Source organism: Terrapene carolina, unplaced genomic scaffold, assembly GCF_002925995.2.
Source record: "Terrapene carolina triunguis isolate 2854851 unplaced genomic scaffold, T_m_triunguis-2.0 Scaffold62, whole genome shotgun sequence".
NCBI lineage: Eukaryota > Metazoa > Chordata > Testudines > Emydidae > Terrapene > Terrapene triunguis.
In genome coordinates this window covers 1,639,909-1,656,844 of record NW_020664413.1, presented here as the reverse complement: position 1 = coordinate 1,656,844, position 16,936 = coordinate 1,639,909, and the positions used below count along the sequence as shown (strand labels likewise).

At 60.7% G+C, this 16,936-nt stretch overlaps 1 protein-coding gene across 1 annotated transcript in view; it reads right to left on the bottom strand.

The window, feature by feature from the left end:
• Positions 1-16,936, bottom strand: part of TNS1 (tensin 1) — a 240,959-nt gene that overhangs the window by 198,351 nt on the left and 25,672 nt on the right. The window contains exon 3 of the mRNA XM_026647377.1: positions 13,093-13,130. Within this exon, the coding sequence (XP_026503162.1) occupies positions 13,093-13,130 (38 nt within the window). The remainder of the gene's footprint in view (positions 1-13,092; positions 13,131-16,936) is intronic.

The window sequence follows — 16,936 nt, the reverse complement described above, 5'->3', positions numbered from 1 at the left end:
GTCACACTCGCCCCGCACAGTCACACACACACCCCACTCCCCTTTACACCCTCCAGCCCTTTCCTCTCACTCTCTCCACCATTCTCCTCTAACTGCCCCGGCGCTGTTGCTCCAAACCGCCCCCGGACCACGGGCTGGAGGTTCCACACTGGAGCTGGGGGGGCTATTTCCGGCTACCCCACACTAGCTCTGATGGCGCTGACCCACTACGAATAGCAGCGTAGCTGCCGCGGCTGACCGGCAGGACAGGCTGACCACCCCGAGTCCCATCCCACCCAAGGCCCCAGGCCGGACTTGGGGCAGCCAGCCCCCCCGACACTCGCGCCGGGGACGTCTCCTCGGGGAGCGGGGAGTCACGGGGATGCTCCCACAGGTGAATTCATGCCGGGTGCAAGCGGGCGGGCTGCAGCCCCCGCTAACAAAGGGGAAGTGCCTTCTGTCCTGCGTGGCTCGCCATGGCCCTCTGCGTGCACAGCCCTGGACAGGGACAGCAGCTACCAAGCCCCTGGAGCTGGGCTTCGAGCCAGACTGGGGCTGAATGGGGGCAGGGGGGCGGCCAGGTAAAACACACCGGAGGGGGGGAGGTTGTGCATTTAGTCCATGCCCCAGCGTTTAGTCCATGCCAGGCCCGGCCGCCGGAGCTCAGGCTGGACGCAGAGCTACGGGAACCACTGGGATTTCACCTCACCAAGGAGACTAGCTGGAGTCTTTCCGTTACAGTCTCCAGTTCCTTCTGGGGACCTACACGGAGAGGGAGAGTTTGTACCAGTCTGTTCACGCCCCGGCCATCAGCAGCGCTGCAGGGACAGGTCAGACCCCAGCCTCCTGCTAGCTTTAAGCTCCCCAGGATTCAGGGCAACGGCTCAAGACCCTTCCCGCAAGCTTCGGGCACCGCGTTTCGGTCCTGGACCAACGGGAGAGTGCCGAGAGGAAGGCAAGGGGACGAATGGCCTCGCAAGGAAGGTCCTCAACTAGGACTCGGGGGATCCAGCTTCAGTTCCAGTCTCTGCCACCGCTTCTCTGTGTGACCTCGGTCACATCACTTGATCTCACTGTGCCTCCGTTTCAGACGTTGCCTAGCACAACGGGGCCAGGATCTAAACAGCAGCCTCTATGAACCAGCGTGATACGTGTAACAGCCCCCCCCCCCGAATGCTAAGACGTTTTTCAAGGAGAGGGCAAGTGACCTGGACGTGCCAAGCCGGGGGGTGGAATTCTGCTGGGACAGCTGCCTACAAACACGCAGCAGGGACCTGACAAAGAAGACAGGGATCATCTCTGCTTCTGAGCAGCCCAGGGCAGAACAAGAGGTCACGGGATTTGGGCTGCAGCCGGGGAGGAGGGGAGTTTAGATGAAATATTTAGGAAAGAACATGAAGATTCTAAGAATAGCCCGGGCGAAGGGACGGGCTGCCAGGGAGGGCGTGGAATGGCCGCCAGGGCAGAACAAACACCAGGCAATCCGGGAGGGTTGAGCAATCATTAAAATGTCCCTGCAGGTGGCTCTCCGCAGGTCTGATCAGCAGCTCCCCTCACCTCCCTGCTTCCTGAGCCCTCGGCAAGGGATCAGGGCCCAGGGGCTGCGTCTGCCGCCGCCGGCCCATTCCCAGTGGTGCTGCCTCCAGACGGGCGCCCCCTCGGCCACACACAGCACTTGGGCAGACAGGGCAAGGAGCGAACAGGGCCAGAGACGGGGATCCCTTCCGAACCCCCCGCATCCCGGGTCTGCTGACACGCCTGGCAGGGAGAAAGGCTGCAGGGCTGTCGGTCCAGCATTCGACAAGACGCAGCCCAAGGGGGACGAGACCCCCTCGGCTGAGGTTTGCGCTGGGGAGGGGGCTGGCAAGGGCCTCCCGGAGCTGCAATGCCCAAGCCTCTCATGGCACAGGAGCCCACGTGGGCCCTGGCCAAGGCCGTGTGCAGCACCCACCCTGCCCCTCTGCTTCTGCTCAGTTGTCTCAAACCTCTGCCCCCCTCGGATCCTGTTAAAGCTTTGCTCCACCCCCCCTTTTTAACAGTCTTCTGCCTCCCCGCCCCATCCCGCACACGCACACAGCCTCTTGCTATCCTAGTGTTTCAGTGGCATCCATCCCCTTGGCACCAAGGAAGTGTTGTGCACCATTCAGCAGCTGCTGTGCTCCACCCCAGAGGGGCCGCATTTCCCTAGCGACGAAGGGGCCATCTGCACAGTATATGTCTCTACTACAGCCGTTACTGTTGTGCCTACGCAACATTAAAGGCCACAACGTTATGTGTCCTGAGACGGGCCTAAAAGACCCTCAGCCGTAGCAGCGCTGTCCCCACTCACAGTTCAGAACCAGTGCAGCTGAAACCAAGAACCGAGCCAAGACTCCAAACTCCTACTGAACCGGCCCTGTGCTGCCGCACTGACCCAAACCATTGCAGCCAGAATAGGAACCAACCAGAAACCCCAACCCCTGCTTGGGGTCCGAATCACGCTCAGATGCAAAATCATCAGGCTGGAGAGGACCGGTTTGTTTTCCGGTGCCTGGCCGGGAGCAGACGTGAACATGCCGACATCGCCAAGTCAGCAGCGCCCAAAGGAATTGGGAGAGGTCAGAAAGCGCTGCATTTCAGGCTGTTTATCTGAATTCACAAGTTTCCGAAGTTCCCTGGTCACTACTGACAACATAAGGACTGCGTCCTGCCCTCCACCCACCTCTGCCCCACTGCCCGTGATGCACTGGACAGATCATTTAGCCCTTGGGGAGGCCCACACGGAAGAACGTTACCACGCAGCAGAGCGCTTGGGAAATGGAATTCTTCCAGCCTCCTGGCAGAGCGACTCCAGAGCCCCACTTTGGCCAACTTTCTATGGCACAAACCCATCCAGGATGTTGCTGTTCACGCTCTGGATCTCTGTCAGGGAGAGAGGCTCCAGGCTGACAGCGTCATTGACTGCGGAAGCTCTGGAAACCGCTCCAAGTTGAGGCCGCTGCTGGATTGTTCCCTGGGCGTTCGATGTAACAGCTCTCGCCTGTCAGAATCCATGTACCCTGTTCTCTAGAGCTCCTCCACCGTGCTCGGCACCGCAGTACTCACGGAGCCAGTTACGACAGGCAGTGTTCAACCATACAAAGAAGCTTCCACACAGCTCGAACCCCAGCTTGGTCTGTGGGCTCCCTAATGTTTACCACGGGCCACGCCCTGCCTGCAATTCTGTACAGCACAGAGACGTCTAGTGGTCAAATAATGCATTGCAAGTAAATATAAGCGCACTGCTTTTTCGCTGCAAGTGATGACTTCCAGTACGCGAGGGGGAGCGTTCCCGCCCCGGGTCGAGAGCAGGCAGACCTCAGCTGTGGGGACGATAAAGGGGATTTGGTGGTGAGGCCACTGGACACAGACAGACCCTGGGGTTCTCTCTGGCTCTCCAGCTCCCAGCCTGCACTGCCCAGCATCACCACTAAGGGCGTCCCTAAATCCTGCTCGTGCAAGGACAGCTGAGTGCACCACACAATGCTCTCTCCGGGTGCATGGGGAGGGAAAGGGGTGGAGTGAAGGGAAGGATTTTTTGGGGCAGTGTAAAGCACCCACAGGCACCTGTGGCCCCAAAGTAGAGCCCCGGCTCATCTGCTCGTGGTGGAGCAGGGATCTCTCCTGGGAGCAGCCACCACAAAGCGGTGTAGCGTTTCCTGCATCTGGCCAGGTCAGAAACAGCACCTGAGTGAACGCGGCTCACTCTCGAGGGACTCCACTATCCCCAAGCAGGGTGAGACACTCACGGCTTGTGAACAGCCCGGATGTGAGCACCGGCATGCAGCCAGCCCTCAGAGGAGACCCTACAATAACAAAACAGGCATGTGTGGCCCTCGGGGGCCACCCTGCAATCACAAGCCAGACAAGCCCCGTCCTTGCCACCAGCCCTCCCAGGACAAACCGGGGGTGGCTGGATCTCATCCGACGGCCGTTCTCGTGAGGGTGGGCAAGGATATTAGGGAGCTGGAGAGCTCAGGGGAACGAGGGGGAGACTTTTGTCCCCCAGGGCCTGATTCTGATCTCACTCGCGCAGACACAAGACAGGAGAGAGCCACAGCCCAGCCCACCCCACCACTGGCACCGAGGCTTAAGCGAGCTCCACAGGCTGCCGGCCCCTCCTATCCCTGGAAGGGGTCCCTCCAGGTCAGGGCAGCGTGGGAAGAGCTGATCTATAACGAACTTCATCAGGCCTCTGGAAAAGGACCCGGATTCCTTCCACACCGAGGCGCCTTCCTTCCCCGGGACGCTCCCAGGAGCACAAACGTCCAGCGTCTCTGCGAGCGGCAGCCCTGGTGCCCCAAGACCCAGGCCTGGTGTTTTACAACCAGCCTCAGGAAGTTTCACCGTAACATTGACCAGATGGCAGCAATTTGAGCAATCAAGGGCTGAATGCATTTGGAGCGGGCTTGAAGGAAACAGCTCTCTGGTGGGGGCCAGGGGCGGGGGGGCAAGCAGCTCCATCCCCAGGAATGCAGGGAGGGAAGGATGCCTGAAGCCTGAGGTAAGCCTTATTAATAGCACAGGCCGATTTGACGGTGACGGTTAGCAGTGAAGGAGTCCCTCCCCCAACCCTCTGCGGTTCAGTGTCTATCACACGCAGCAGTGCGTCATGCAGACGACAAATCCAACTCCATCCTGCGCAGTGCTCCCCTCTGATCTCCGGGGGGCGCCACTCCCCTCCAGTTCACACGGCGGGCCTCATTCCCCCACCCCGCCTGGCTACAGCCCTGCTAGCTCGCACGATTTTATCACGAGCCTCGTGCTACGTGCTGCTTTTCCTAAAGCCCCAGTTCCTGGACCCAGGAATGACCGAAAAATCACAGCTTTCATTTAAAAAAAAAAATAATAATTTTGTAGCCCTGGTGGTTTGGGGGAAAGGTCACGGCCGCGACCTGAAAGGACGACACCGCCAGAAAACAAATCAGAACCTAAAAGCCAGGTTTGTTTTTTTTAAATCTCACGGTTTTTCAGCCACTCTCGGGATTTTGGCGGTCTCGGCAGTGCTGCAGATGAGGATTTCAAGGTGCCGCGACAGATTACGTTGGCTCGACTCGATCTAATCAACTCCTTCTACTACTCTACACAGCAACTGTCCTCAGCTCTAGCTGTACGAAGTCCTCAGCTCCCTGCCTTTGCACCGACTGCAGTGCTCAGCCATCGCTCCAACAGTCCGGCCTACGGAGCCCTCTGCATGCAAAAAGGAGAGAGGAAAAAACTGTGCCCAAGTCCCCTGGTTTCAGCCGCCTCCCGAGGGACACCAATCCTGAAGTCACCATCTCCCCTCGGGGCATCGACCACACCTGTGCTGAAAAGGCTGCCACCAGCCTTGACTTTAACCCACCGCTCTAGCTCGTGGGGACTACAAGTCCCAGCATGCAGTGCTCCACCCTGAGCTGAGCAGCGCATTGCCCGCTGGGAACTGTAGTCTCTGCTGGTCGCATCACTGGCCCTGCTCCTCTGAGGATTTCAAAGCACCCCACAAGCATTCATTGCGTGGACACAGCCCTCTGCATGCGACCCTCTGGGGCCGACGAGAGAGACGCTGCGCCTGGCAAAGTGCAGGCGCGGCTTCTGAAATGCAGAGCTACCTGTCTCACTATGGCCCCCATCCCCGGAGCACCTGAGCTCCTCAGAGTGCAACGTATCTATCCTCACAACCCCCCAGCCAGTGAGGCAGGGCAGGCTGTTATCCCCGTTGCAGAGCCAGGGACGTGAGACGTGGCGAGACCACCTCACACAGGTCCGCTCGATTCCCGCGGGCCGGAGAGCCAAGTTCTCCTGCAACCCGCTATGCGGCAACCCCCAAGCGATACGAGAGCACACGGTTCAGACCGGGTCTGCAGACTGCAGCGTGGACGCACCAGGGCGGTTGCAAAGCCCGGGGTTCCCACTGCAGTGTGGACGCTCGAACCCAGGGCTGGGCACACGAGTCCCACAGATCCGGGCTTTGCGTGCAATGCAGGCGTACCCTGAGTGGCCGCCCCAAGGACACAGCACCATGTGGCAGAGCAGGGCTTGAACCTAGATCTCCCAAATTCCCCAGCCCAGTGGTTCTTTCAGGCCGTGGTTGGCTGTGGCTGGCTTTGCCCCGCTCCCCACTGCTGCAAAGGTCTCTAATTAATGCCCCCACCTAACGCACAGGAAACTGGGGCTGGGGGCTGAATTCCCTGCCCTGCTCCCGGAGCAGACGGTAACTTTGCACCCATCCTTCTGGCCTGCGGAGCGGCGAAGAGAAAGGCTCGGATCTGCACCGCTGGGAACGTACACAGCAGGCCAGGGACTAGAATATTCTCAAGAACTCTGCCCCATTCCCCCGCCTTTGCCGCTGGTTTATAGGTGCAGCCCTTTCCGAGCGCGGCGGCCAAACCTCCTCTGCTTCAGAGCAAACAGAACCCAACAGGTTTTTACAGACCCGGTCAGGTGATCGGCCTGGGCTGGTGCTTTTTAAAGGGGCACTGCCGTGGCTGGACAGGAAGGACGACCTTGCGAGGGGAAAGACGCTGCGTCAGGACACAGCTGGTCCAGGGTCAAGTCCTGATTTCACCACCGCCCCCCTGGGGGACCGCTGGAGCGTAACCGACCGCCTCCGGGCCTCCTCCTTCCTCTCTGTGCGGCGTCTGTGTAGATCGTAAAGTCTTCGGGGCCGGGATTGGCTCTTGCTCTGCGGTTGTACAGCCCCTTGCACAGTGCGACCTGGAGCTGCTCCGGGCTAGTAGATCTGTTGACAATCTTATCTTTTAGAATGGGTCCCCTCTCCCTGCACCAAAAGCAAATGTCCCCCCCACCTCCGACCCTAAAAAACCCAACCTGGTAATAAACTAGAGCAGGGGTTCTCAACTAGGGGTCCAGGGACCCTGGGGGGCCGCAAGCAGGGCGGGCATTAGACTCTCTAAGGCCCAGGGCTGAAGCCGAAGCCCTGCCGCATGGGACTGCAGCCCGGGGCCCCGAGCTCCGCCACCCAGGGCTGGAGCCGAAGCCTGAGCAATGTAGCTTTGTGGTGCCCCCTGTGGCGTGGGGCCCCTGGCAATTGCCCTGCTTGCTACCCCCAATGCCAGCCCTGGCTCTCTTATGCAGAAACCCAGTTGTTGTGGCACAGGTGGGCCGTGGAGCTTTTATAGGATGTTGTGCGGGGGGCCGCAAAGAAAAAGGGTGAGAACCCCCAGCCTAGAGTACATTGTACCACTCTCAGGTGCGTGGGCAAACCGCCCAGGTGCCAGTCCAGCGTTTAAGGAGTTAATTGCCCCACACGGCAATGGGAGGAGCTTAGTCCTGCTTTCTTACGAGCACGATTCGTTTCTTGGCAGCCCCAGTGATGGATTTACAAAAAAATCAAACGCCTCCAGCCCTTCCCAGGGCTTCAGCTCCCGCCATCCCAGCGGCCCAGGGCGCTCTGCAAACACCCATTGTTGTTACTGCCCAGCCCCCTGTGTTACTGTAGGGTCTCCGCGGCACTGGACACCTGCTATGGAGATTTCCCCCTCTCCTCTTCCTATAGGGGGTAAAATCTCAAAGACGTCTGTGGGGGGAGAGGGGGAATAACCTCCTACCCATGGTCGGGTTTATTTATTTTTGCTCTGATCAGGCTAACGAGCGAGACGGAGCCCGTCTGGGTAAGCGAGGGCAGGAGCAGCTGCCGCGCTGGACGGAGCGCGCTGGCGGCTCGTGGGGGTTTGGAAACGGGACAGCCCGAGGGCTCGGCTGGGGTTTGAAGCCGTGGCCACAGAGACCCAAAATGACGGGCTGGCCGGGCCAGGAACATTGGGAGTTTGATTTATTCCACTGGAGCCGCACCAGGCCGAACCAAAGGGCTGGTATCTCTCCTTCCACCCCTTCCTCTGCTGCCCTCCTAGTGCACTGGGCTAGTCATGGGCACGGGAGACAGGGCGCTGCCCCCCACTTCGGAGAGCCTGAACTCGGCAGAGTGCAATAAAGGGGGCCCTGCCCATTGGCTCCTGGTGGGAGCTGGCTGGCATAGGAACAGAGGCCCCTTCCCTGCTGGCATGAGGGCGGGGCGGCTGGGCCACTTTCGCAGTCTGTCCAGCGCCCACGCCCGGAGCCTTGCAGCTCTTCCTCGCTGAGCAACCCCGGAGACCTGGGGCTGGGATCGCGGGGCCAAGAGCCCGCAGCTAAAAGAACAGCTGCCAGCGCCCCGGCCAAGTCATTCCCCACCCGCCTCCCTCTGTCTCGTCTATTTCGACTGCCCCTTATTAGGGATACGTACAGGGCCTAGCGCAGTGGGGCCCTGATTTCCACTGGGGTCCCAGGAATAATGAGCAGACCCAGCTCCAAGCCTGAAGCCAAGAGCAGGGGACACACAGGCTGCGGATGCAGAGTCATTTGGGGAACTCTCCGGCTGCTGCTCAACCCTAGTGTAGACAGGGCCCTGGTGTCCATGCCACATGCTAGCTACCTCGGAGGTGAGATCACCAGTGCTCCAGCTACGCGAACAATCCCAACACTGCACCTCTTGCCAGAGGGCAACAAGGGGAGATGTCCCAAAAGATGCCAGGGGAGACGGGGGGCACAAGCGGCCCAATGCACCCAGCCAAGGCAGGACTGCCGGCTCCCCAGGGCACTTGGCGAGACAGATGCTCGCCCACCCCAGAATAACCCCAGCCGTGCACCTGCAGAAACATGCGCATGCTCACTCAGGACACGCGCCCCCAGATGCGCCCACGGCTGCGAGCTCCCCGGACTGCAGCGCTGCTACAAAGATTGACACCAGCTGGGCTGCTGGGCCAGCCACCGCGCTCGCCCCGGCAGCAAACACAGCCGTGTGCCCATAGCCGCACGTGTGTGTCCGGACAGCTCCGGGCGCAGACACGGGAAAGCCAGCGTGTTGCTAGCTGGTTTTCACCACCCAGCCTTTCGGGTTGCAACACGACGCCTGGATCGCTCGCTTGCCGCTGGGGATATGGACATAAAAACACATCTCCCTGCCAAACCAGACGCCGCTTTCTGGGCACAGCTTCCCTGCCACTCTCTCCTGCCAGGCTAGGGTGATCAGACAGCAAATGTGAAAAATCAGGATGGGGGTGGGCAGTAATAGGAGCCTAGATAAGAAAAAGACCCAAAAATCGGGACTGTCCCTATAAAATCGGGACGTCTGGTCACCCTATGCCAGGCGCACACAGCTAGAGCGGCTGCAGCTCCCCAAACACCTTCCCAAGCCGACTTCTCTCCCCCGAGATCAAGGCCGAGTTAGCTTCGGTGGGAGAAAGGGGCCTGAGCCCCAGAGCCAGGCACTGCCAACTCCAGGGGGGAAGGCTAGAGAAGCGTTTGCGGCAGATCAGTTGGAATCCAGACCTGGAGCTGGATCACAGCATTGTAACTGGACCGTTAGCCAGTCCGCAAGTCCGTCCTGCCTTGTCTGCCCGTCTCTCGGGGTGCATTGGAGCTGCAGTCTACCCAGGCATCTGTTGGGACCTCTCCCAGCATTGCACCCTGGCAGTCTTGGGAGCACGAGTGTAGACAGAACCCTGGTGGGCTTCCCTCCCAGCCATCTAGACCTGCTCCGAGCCGGTTCAGACCACGCGGTAGCCTGCACACCAGGACCTGGTCTCCACTAGTCTGCCCCTCTGGTGGAGCAGCACTGGGAGCGCTCCCCTAAACGCCCGGGCAGATCCCGCCTGTGCGCTGGGGTTGGCACATCATCACACTGGCTGTGCGCGTGGCAGGGGGCAACAGTCTTCAGTCTATGGTTCATGTTAGTGCCTGGGAGCCCAATCTCAGTCGTGGCCCGTTTGCCCCAGGGTCTGCACAGCCCCAGAGCAAGAGACAGCCCCTGCCCGTGGAGCTCCCAGTCTAACAGGCCAGACAACGGGAGGATAGTTTCAACTTTCAGAGGGGAAACTGAGGCAGAGAGAAATTAAACTGCTTTGCCCTAGGTCCCATATATCAGAGCTGGGAAGCGAACCCGGGTCTCTTGAACCTTAATACCAGCACCGTGGCACATGCCAGCACCTGGCAGAAGTGGTTGGCGTCCTACGTACAGCATCTGAGCGCTGCTGCAGCCATTAACCTGGGAAACACACACCCAGCCCCACCCCACTCTGGAGTCCCAGCACAGACACCGATCAGGAGGGAGGATGGTGAGCGCCGGCAGGGGCAGTACCCCTGGCACAGAAGGGACGCCCCCTTCGCTGCATGGGCACCCCCTGCACCTCCCGGAATTGGGCCCGCCATTCCCATGTCAGTATTGGCATCCCAGCCCATAGGACGCTGCGCGGGACTGCACGTCTCTAACCAGGCAGCCTGGACACTCCAGCTAGGGGGTTTCATTTAACAAAACAATTATTTTTGTTTCTGGCCTTCATGGTCGTGAAGAAAACCTCCCGAATATGAACCACTCCGGCGCTGCCCTCTTGAGTCGGCACACAGACATGACAGCGTTGATTCTGAAACCTAATGAGGGCCATGTTCCCTCGTTCACTGACACTCATTGAAGCCCTTCCACTGAAGCTGTGGGTGGAGTTTAAGGTTGTGGGCGGAGCTTCACACCTGATGCTCCGTACACCCAGCAGCGAGAGCGAGGAGAAACACGGCCCTGTGTCAGAACGGGAAGGGTCTTTTCTTCCTGAGTTTTGCCCTGCTGCGGAAAGAGACAGAACACATCTCATTGCCCCTTGCCACCCGCGCCACGTTTGCCTTGCGTCTTCCACCAAGGAGCCTCTCAGACGCCCGACAGCCAAGCACAGTCTGCCTGGGAAATCGGGAGCTCTCGGGCAGGCAGGGCGACCGGAGACGCAGGCAGACAAGGGTTGGGGCGGCCGGCTGAGGAAGTGGAGCAGCAGAGATAGTTCAGTGAGGGAGTGGCGGGAATCAGAGCCGGGGGCGTCTCAGATGGGGACTGCAGAACCGCGAGTCACCGCCTATGAGTGGAGAGGCCGTTCCAGACCATGGGGTCCGGCTCTTCCGCCCACTCGGGAGAAAGACGGTGGAACTCACTGCCCCAGGAAGTTGCTGCGGCCCGAAACGTCGCAGGTCTCAGAAAGGGATTGGACATTTCTCTGGCTAACCAGCATTATCCCAGTTAATGGTAGGACAACTTTGGGACAGGATATTAAATTCCCTGCTTCCGGGGTGAGCCAATCGCTATTAGAGACCTAGATCATCTCCCATCTGCTGCTGGGGGGTTCTCACACCTTCCACGATCAGAGACGGGATACGGGGCTAGATGGATCCATTTTGCCAGTGCCTGTGTTCCTAAGGATGTAGGGGGTGGGGAGAAGGCTCTATGGTGGGTTGTGAGCACTGCGGAGAAAGGCAGCGGAGCGTCCCGAGGGTGGGCTGAATGGGTCGTTGCTTCCAGGGCCAGCTGAGGGGAGGGGTGGCTGCATTTTGGGGAGACCAGCACCGAGGAGGGACCGGCAGCAACCTAAGTGGAAGAGTCTCGGAGGAGAGCCCAGATAGTGATGGGGACAGACAGCCCCACACCGGGCATTGACCCCGGGCCTGCAGAGCTAACAGCGCGGGAGCTCAAGGGCCTGGCACTGGAGCCTGACCAGAGACGGACCCTGTGTGGAGCAGCACAGGGGGGACACAGAACACACCATCCCGTGGGTGACGCCAGCTCCGTTCAATACATGCTCCAGAGCCAGCATCCGGCGCACATCCCACGCAGAGCGGGGACCCCAGGAGAGAGACCCGGCTCGGGGCTTTGCCGTACCAGGGTGGCTCCTAGCAGCTGGAGAAGAGACACGAGGAGAATGCTGCATCAGACACTACCAGCTCAGTGACTCTCGGGCGCTCCGGCCCCCTCTCCATGGCCAGGGCCTAGGCTGGGCTTGGGGACAGCATCACCTGCCCTCCTGTCAGCCAACCTGAGGAGATTCCTCCCTTTCTCCCTCCCCACGCAGCATCCAACGGAGCAAGCAGACGGTGGGCGAGACCCTGTTTCGTACCCCTCTCCCCCCATGCAAGGATGGATGGCCTTCTCCATCAACTAGGCTTTATGCGGGCCGGTGCGCCGCGATTCGGAACAGACACGGGCCCCGGCGCTTCCGAGATGCAGGGGAAACAACGGGAGGAGGAGAAGCCCGCAGCAGACGAGGAACCCGCGGCCTCTCCCAGAGGAGCCAGAAGGACCAGCGAGCATCCGAGCAGCAGAGGCAGGTGAAGGAGCAGGACGGGGGGCATCGGGAGGCCAGTGGACTAGACTCTTCCCGCACGTCACCCCAAATTTACCTGCTGCATCCACTGCATATTTGCAGCACGATGGGTTACGGGCGCCCGGACTGACGGGCGCCCGGGATACAAGAAGCTGCCCCACGCACCCGGCCTGCGGCTGCACCCTGCCCAGATGCCCGCGTGCGGTGCAATGCACGTGCCCCCAAAGGAAAGCCGGCACGAGAGCACCGGCAGCGCTCTCCCCAGCGCCCCGGGGACAGCCACACACCCAGATCAGCCAGGCAAGCTCCCAGCAGCCCCCGGCTCCAGACCAAGCGATCCCCAACCAGCAGCTGATGCCGAGATCAGGGGCTGAGTATCGGCATCTCCGCCAGCTCCAACCAATGGCCATCCGAGCAGCACCGGGACAAGAACCCCTCCGCTCTACCTGCCGTGAAGGGGGCACACCGGGGAGCTAAGTGAACCAGTTGGAAATGTGTGTGCTTTAAACGCCCAGAGTGAAATCAACAGCAAAAAATCCCACTGACCTCCCCGGGGCCAGGATCTCACTCCGCTTTTAGGGGCCGGGGAGTAGGAAAGATCGTTCACCTGCAAAGCAGCAACCACCTCTGCACAAGGCTCGCTGGGTGCCCAGAAGGACCCAACGTTTGCTGTGTGTACAAAGGAAAGGCGCCCGGCGCTGGGAACGGGAGGGACGAGCTTTACTTTCCCCCGGGCAGCAGGGAGCAGCCCAGGTCCCCAGCGGCGCTTTGTAACCGGACACTGCAGCCCCGGCGGGACCCCGGAGTGTGTCACCTTGAGCGACAATCCGGACCCAAGCGCAGGAACGAAGCTGAGGAGAGCGGAGAGAGGCTCGCCCCCCCCCCCCCCCCCCCCCCACCCCCTTCCCGAGTCAGAGCGACTCCAACCCGACCGGGACCCACGACACAAGGAAACTTTGCCGCGATGGGGGCAGCTCCTTACCTTGGCTTCGCATTTCCTGTGACAGGACAGCTTGCACCCTGCAAGAGAGAGAAAGAAACCAGGACTCAGTAGCGAGCTCACCTCCCCGGCTCCGAGCGCAGGGAACCGGGCCGGCTTCCCGGGGACAAAGAGGGACCGCCCGGGACAGAAACACCAACCAAAACAAACTCTCCAGGCTGCTGCGGGAAACACAGGCGCAGGCCGGGGCGGAGGAGGGGGAGGCAAGCGAAGCACCTGGCACCTAGCCAAGGATAGCCTCGGCGGCACAGGTACGCCGGAGCGCGCCGGCCCACGGCAGCAGCTCGGCTCCTCGGGAACATACTGAGCACATTGTGCTGAGCTGCCTGCCGCGCTGTCAGAGCCTGCCCCGGGGCTCAGGGTTCGCCTGCCTACCCCTTTTTCTCCCCCCCCCCACCCCCTTCCTCTTTCTTTCGTGACTGCACAGTACACACGGAGCAGGCCCGGCCCGCCCTCTCGCTCCAGGAGTCATGTTCACTCCAGCAGGAATGTTCAAAATGCGGCCCGGTCCCCTCCTGCTTTTCCACGCCGGCTGCTCAGATATTGGTGCTGGGGAACAAAAGAGGAGTTTTTGCTGCCTCCTGTCTCGGAGCCAGGATCTCGGCCGCTGCAGACCCAGCCGGGCAGGGCAGAGCCAGGGGGCGAGCAGAAGGGGGACCCTCGGAGCACCCTGAGCGTCAGGAGATTTGGGCTGTGGGGTAGCGCGAAAGCAGGGGTGCGCAGGGGGTGCCCATTCTCCATTTGCCGGGCATCCATGAGGCCAGACCCGCCTGGCACGTCAGCACCGCCGGCGCTCTCAGACAGGCCCGGCCTGGATGAGCAGGAGGGCTGGGGTCAGGCCCTGCCTTCGCTCGCGGGATTCCCCTGGGTCCCGGGCTGCCGAGCAGGGCACTGGTTCCGGTTCCAGGGAGGGCCGGGGCTGGGCTAGCAGGGGGGATATCGAGGGGAAGCGGCAGGGGGCTGTGGATTGGGGCAGCAGAGCAGAGTGAGGGGGGCTGTGGATCAGGATGGAGGGAAAGCGATAGAGGTGGGGGAAGGGAAGCCAGGACCCCAGGACAGGACTTGCACCAGACCAGCGACAGCCCGGGCTCGGCCTGCTGATGGCCACCTCCAGCAACGCGACAGGACCCGATGGGCCAAACGGGCCAATTTCTCTGAGGGGAGCCCTCCCGGGAGCTCGGCTCTCCAGCTGCTCACTCAGGAGAACCCAGAGATAGGGAGGCAACATGCATCTTCCCGGGGCCCTGCTGGACGGGGGACGCCACCATCCGGTCCTGCTCTGGGAGCGATGGAGACAGGCCAGGCGGTGCAGCCTGCAGGCCCCAGCCCTGACGGCAGCCTGAGTCACCCCTCACAGCCACCGATGTCCGAGCTGCAGGGATTGTCTTAGGCCACCCGGGCCATGGCTCTGATGGGGGCTAGCGTCTCCCGCGGCCCCGGGCAGAGCCTGGCACTCAGCTAGCATTGCCAGGTATCCAGCTTACATCCAGCCCCTACTTTACCTGCCCTCCCCCACGCCCACTCCTGCCAGCTGCCAGCCTGCAGCTCACCCCTCACTCTCTGCTTGCGCCGGCTGCACACGATGGGCCCCAGCTGTCCCCGGAGGCCTGTACAATGGGATCCTGAGGCCAGGCATGGCAGTGCCATAGGGAACCGACCCCCCGCCCTCTGCTAGCAACACCACTGCTCCACGCCAACCTGGAAGCTGGGGCCCGGCAGGTGAGCTGTTCAGAGCAGGGCGGAGACAGCCACACTTCTGCGGTGCTAATCCATCGCCCCTCTCTCGGGACCTCCAGCTGCCCTGGAGTCCTGCTGGCCAGCCCCCGGCTCTCCTCACCCGGTCACACCCTCCTTCCCTTCTCCCACTGAAGGGCCAGAGACCGAGACGCTCCACTCCCTGTTTAAGTGATCACAGGCAGGGAAGGGAACGTCTCTGTTCCTCAGCCCGCCCATCGCTGCCAGGGCCCGTCACAAGCGCTGCCCAACACTATATCAGAGAAGCCCTGGGTACTTAGATGGTCTCCAACTGCCCATCACCATAGTATCTGGGCCAGGATCCTCCCTATAGCTGTGGAGACAGCATGGCTAGAGCATTGAATTAGAATTCAGGAGACCTGGGTTTGAGTCCCAGCTGTGTGTGACCTTAGGCAAGTCACTTTCCCGCTCCGTGCCTCAGTTTCCCCACTTTACAGAGGGAAATGACACGGAGCTCCTTTGAGCGCTACAGATGAAAAGCGCTAAATAAATTATATAGGATTAGATCAGCTAAAAACCACCCGGTCTCTGTGTAGCTGCACTGTTGATTGAACATGCCACATATGACGCAACCTGCAAACGGAAGCCCCCGCTGCAATGCTACGCGTTCGATATTTGACACAATTTCAAGACTCGGCATCAAGAGTGAGAATCGCCTTCCCAGGCTTCCATTCTCCGACTCCAGACTGCTCTGAAACGGAGAGAGCGTTTGAAAATCCCAGCTCGCTTTTTTCCAGCCCTGGGGCTGTGTAATTTACCTTTCCCTTTTTTTTTTTTTTTTGCAGCTCACTCAGCTAGGGAGTGTGAAACCAGCCAGGTCAGTTTCCTGCCATTCCTCTCTCTAGGGCTGCAGGGCTCGCATTACAGAACCACAGAGGGACTCTTGCAGGCCGCTCTGACCTGCACGGAGATGGTCTAAGAACGGGACCTGCGAACTCCGGAGACCTGCTCCCTAGGCAGATCTGCGTGGGAGCAGGCCCTGGAAACACGTGCTTGGTTTTAGTAGATCAGGGCCTACAATACATTGGTTTATTCTCAGGTGGTGACATCTTGGCCCGACTGATGTCAACAGCAAGACGCCAGGCCAGCCATTGTCCCTGCAGAGCCGACGCAGCTCCAGGAGAGCTGGTGTGAGGCCAGCGCCTGGCACCACCACACTAGGTTCTGATGCAGAGTCCAGGAAAATGCTGCCGGTCAGCAGGCAGGAAAACCCCTCGGGTCACATGAGCCACTGAGCACGCCTGGGCCCGGCCCCGCCCCGCTGTGCCACTTCCAGGCAGACCGGCACTTTCAGTCCAAAACGCACCCGATTCGCTCCAGTCCGTCCAGCAAAGCGAACCCTGGGAACCCGTCTGTCCCCATTAGGGATCGAACATCCCTCTCATGCTTTCCCTCGTTCCCACCCAGACGCCAGGCACCGGGGCCCTCGGCACAGAGCAGAAGTGCTGCCCAGGAACCAAGGCAGGTCCTAGCCGGATTGAAGCGAATGGCTGGGGCCGGGGTGGGGATATTTTAAAGGGCTTCCCTCCCTCCACTGGCCCCATCTAGCTCCTCCCTGGGGAAGAAAGCAGAGTGGGATTGCATGGGGCATTCTTCCCTGGCTACACAGCCGTGTCTCCCTGCTAGGCACAGGCCCTGGGTCTCTGCAGCTGGCCTCAGCACATCTAGAGGGAGGAAGGGTGAGGCACAGGACAGGGATCCAGGACACCTGGGTTCTCTTCCCATCTCGGATTTCCTCTGAGGTCTTGGGCAAGTCACTTAACTGTTCTGTGCCTCAGTTTCCCCAGATGTAAAATAGGGGCAGGGCTGTGTCAGAGGCACCTAGAGCTCCTCCCACAAGCCCATTCTCACAGGCTTGTGGCCCAATCCAACCAGTTATTGCCGTGCTATCTCCCACAGCACCCCACGCTCAGCCCGGCCGATGGCTGATCTGCACAGCCAGCGGGCACAAAGCAGGGCTGGCCCAGTGCAGAGCTGGAAGGTTCAGGGACTGATCCTGCGTGGATCAGGGCCCTGGAGAGATCCCAGAGACCAGCAGCTACCGCGCATTTCCCCAGGGGGCTGTGTCAGT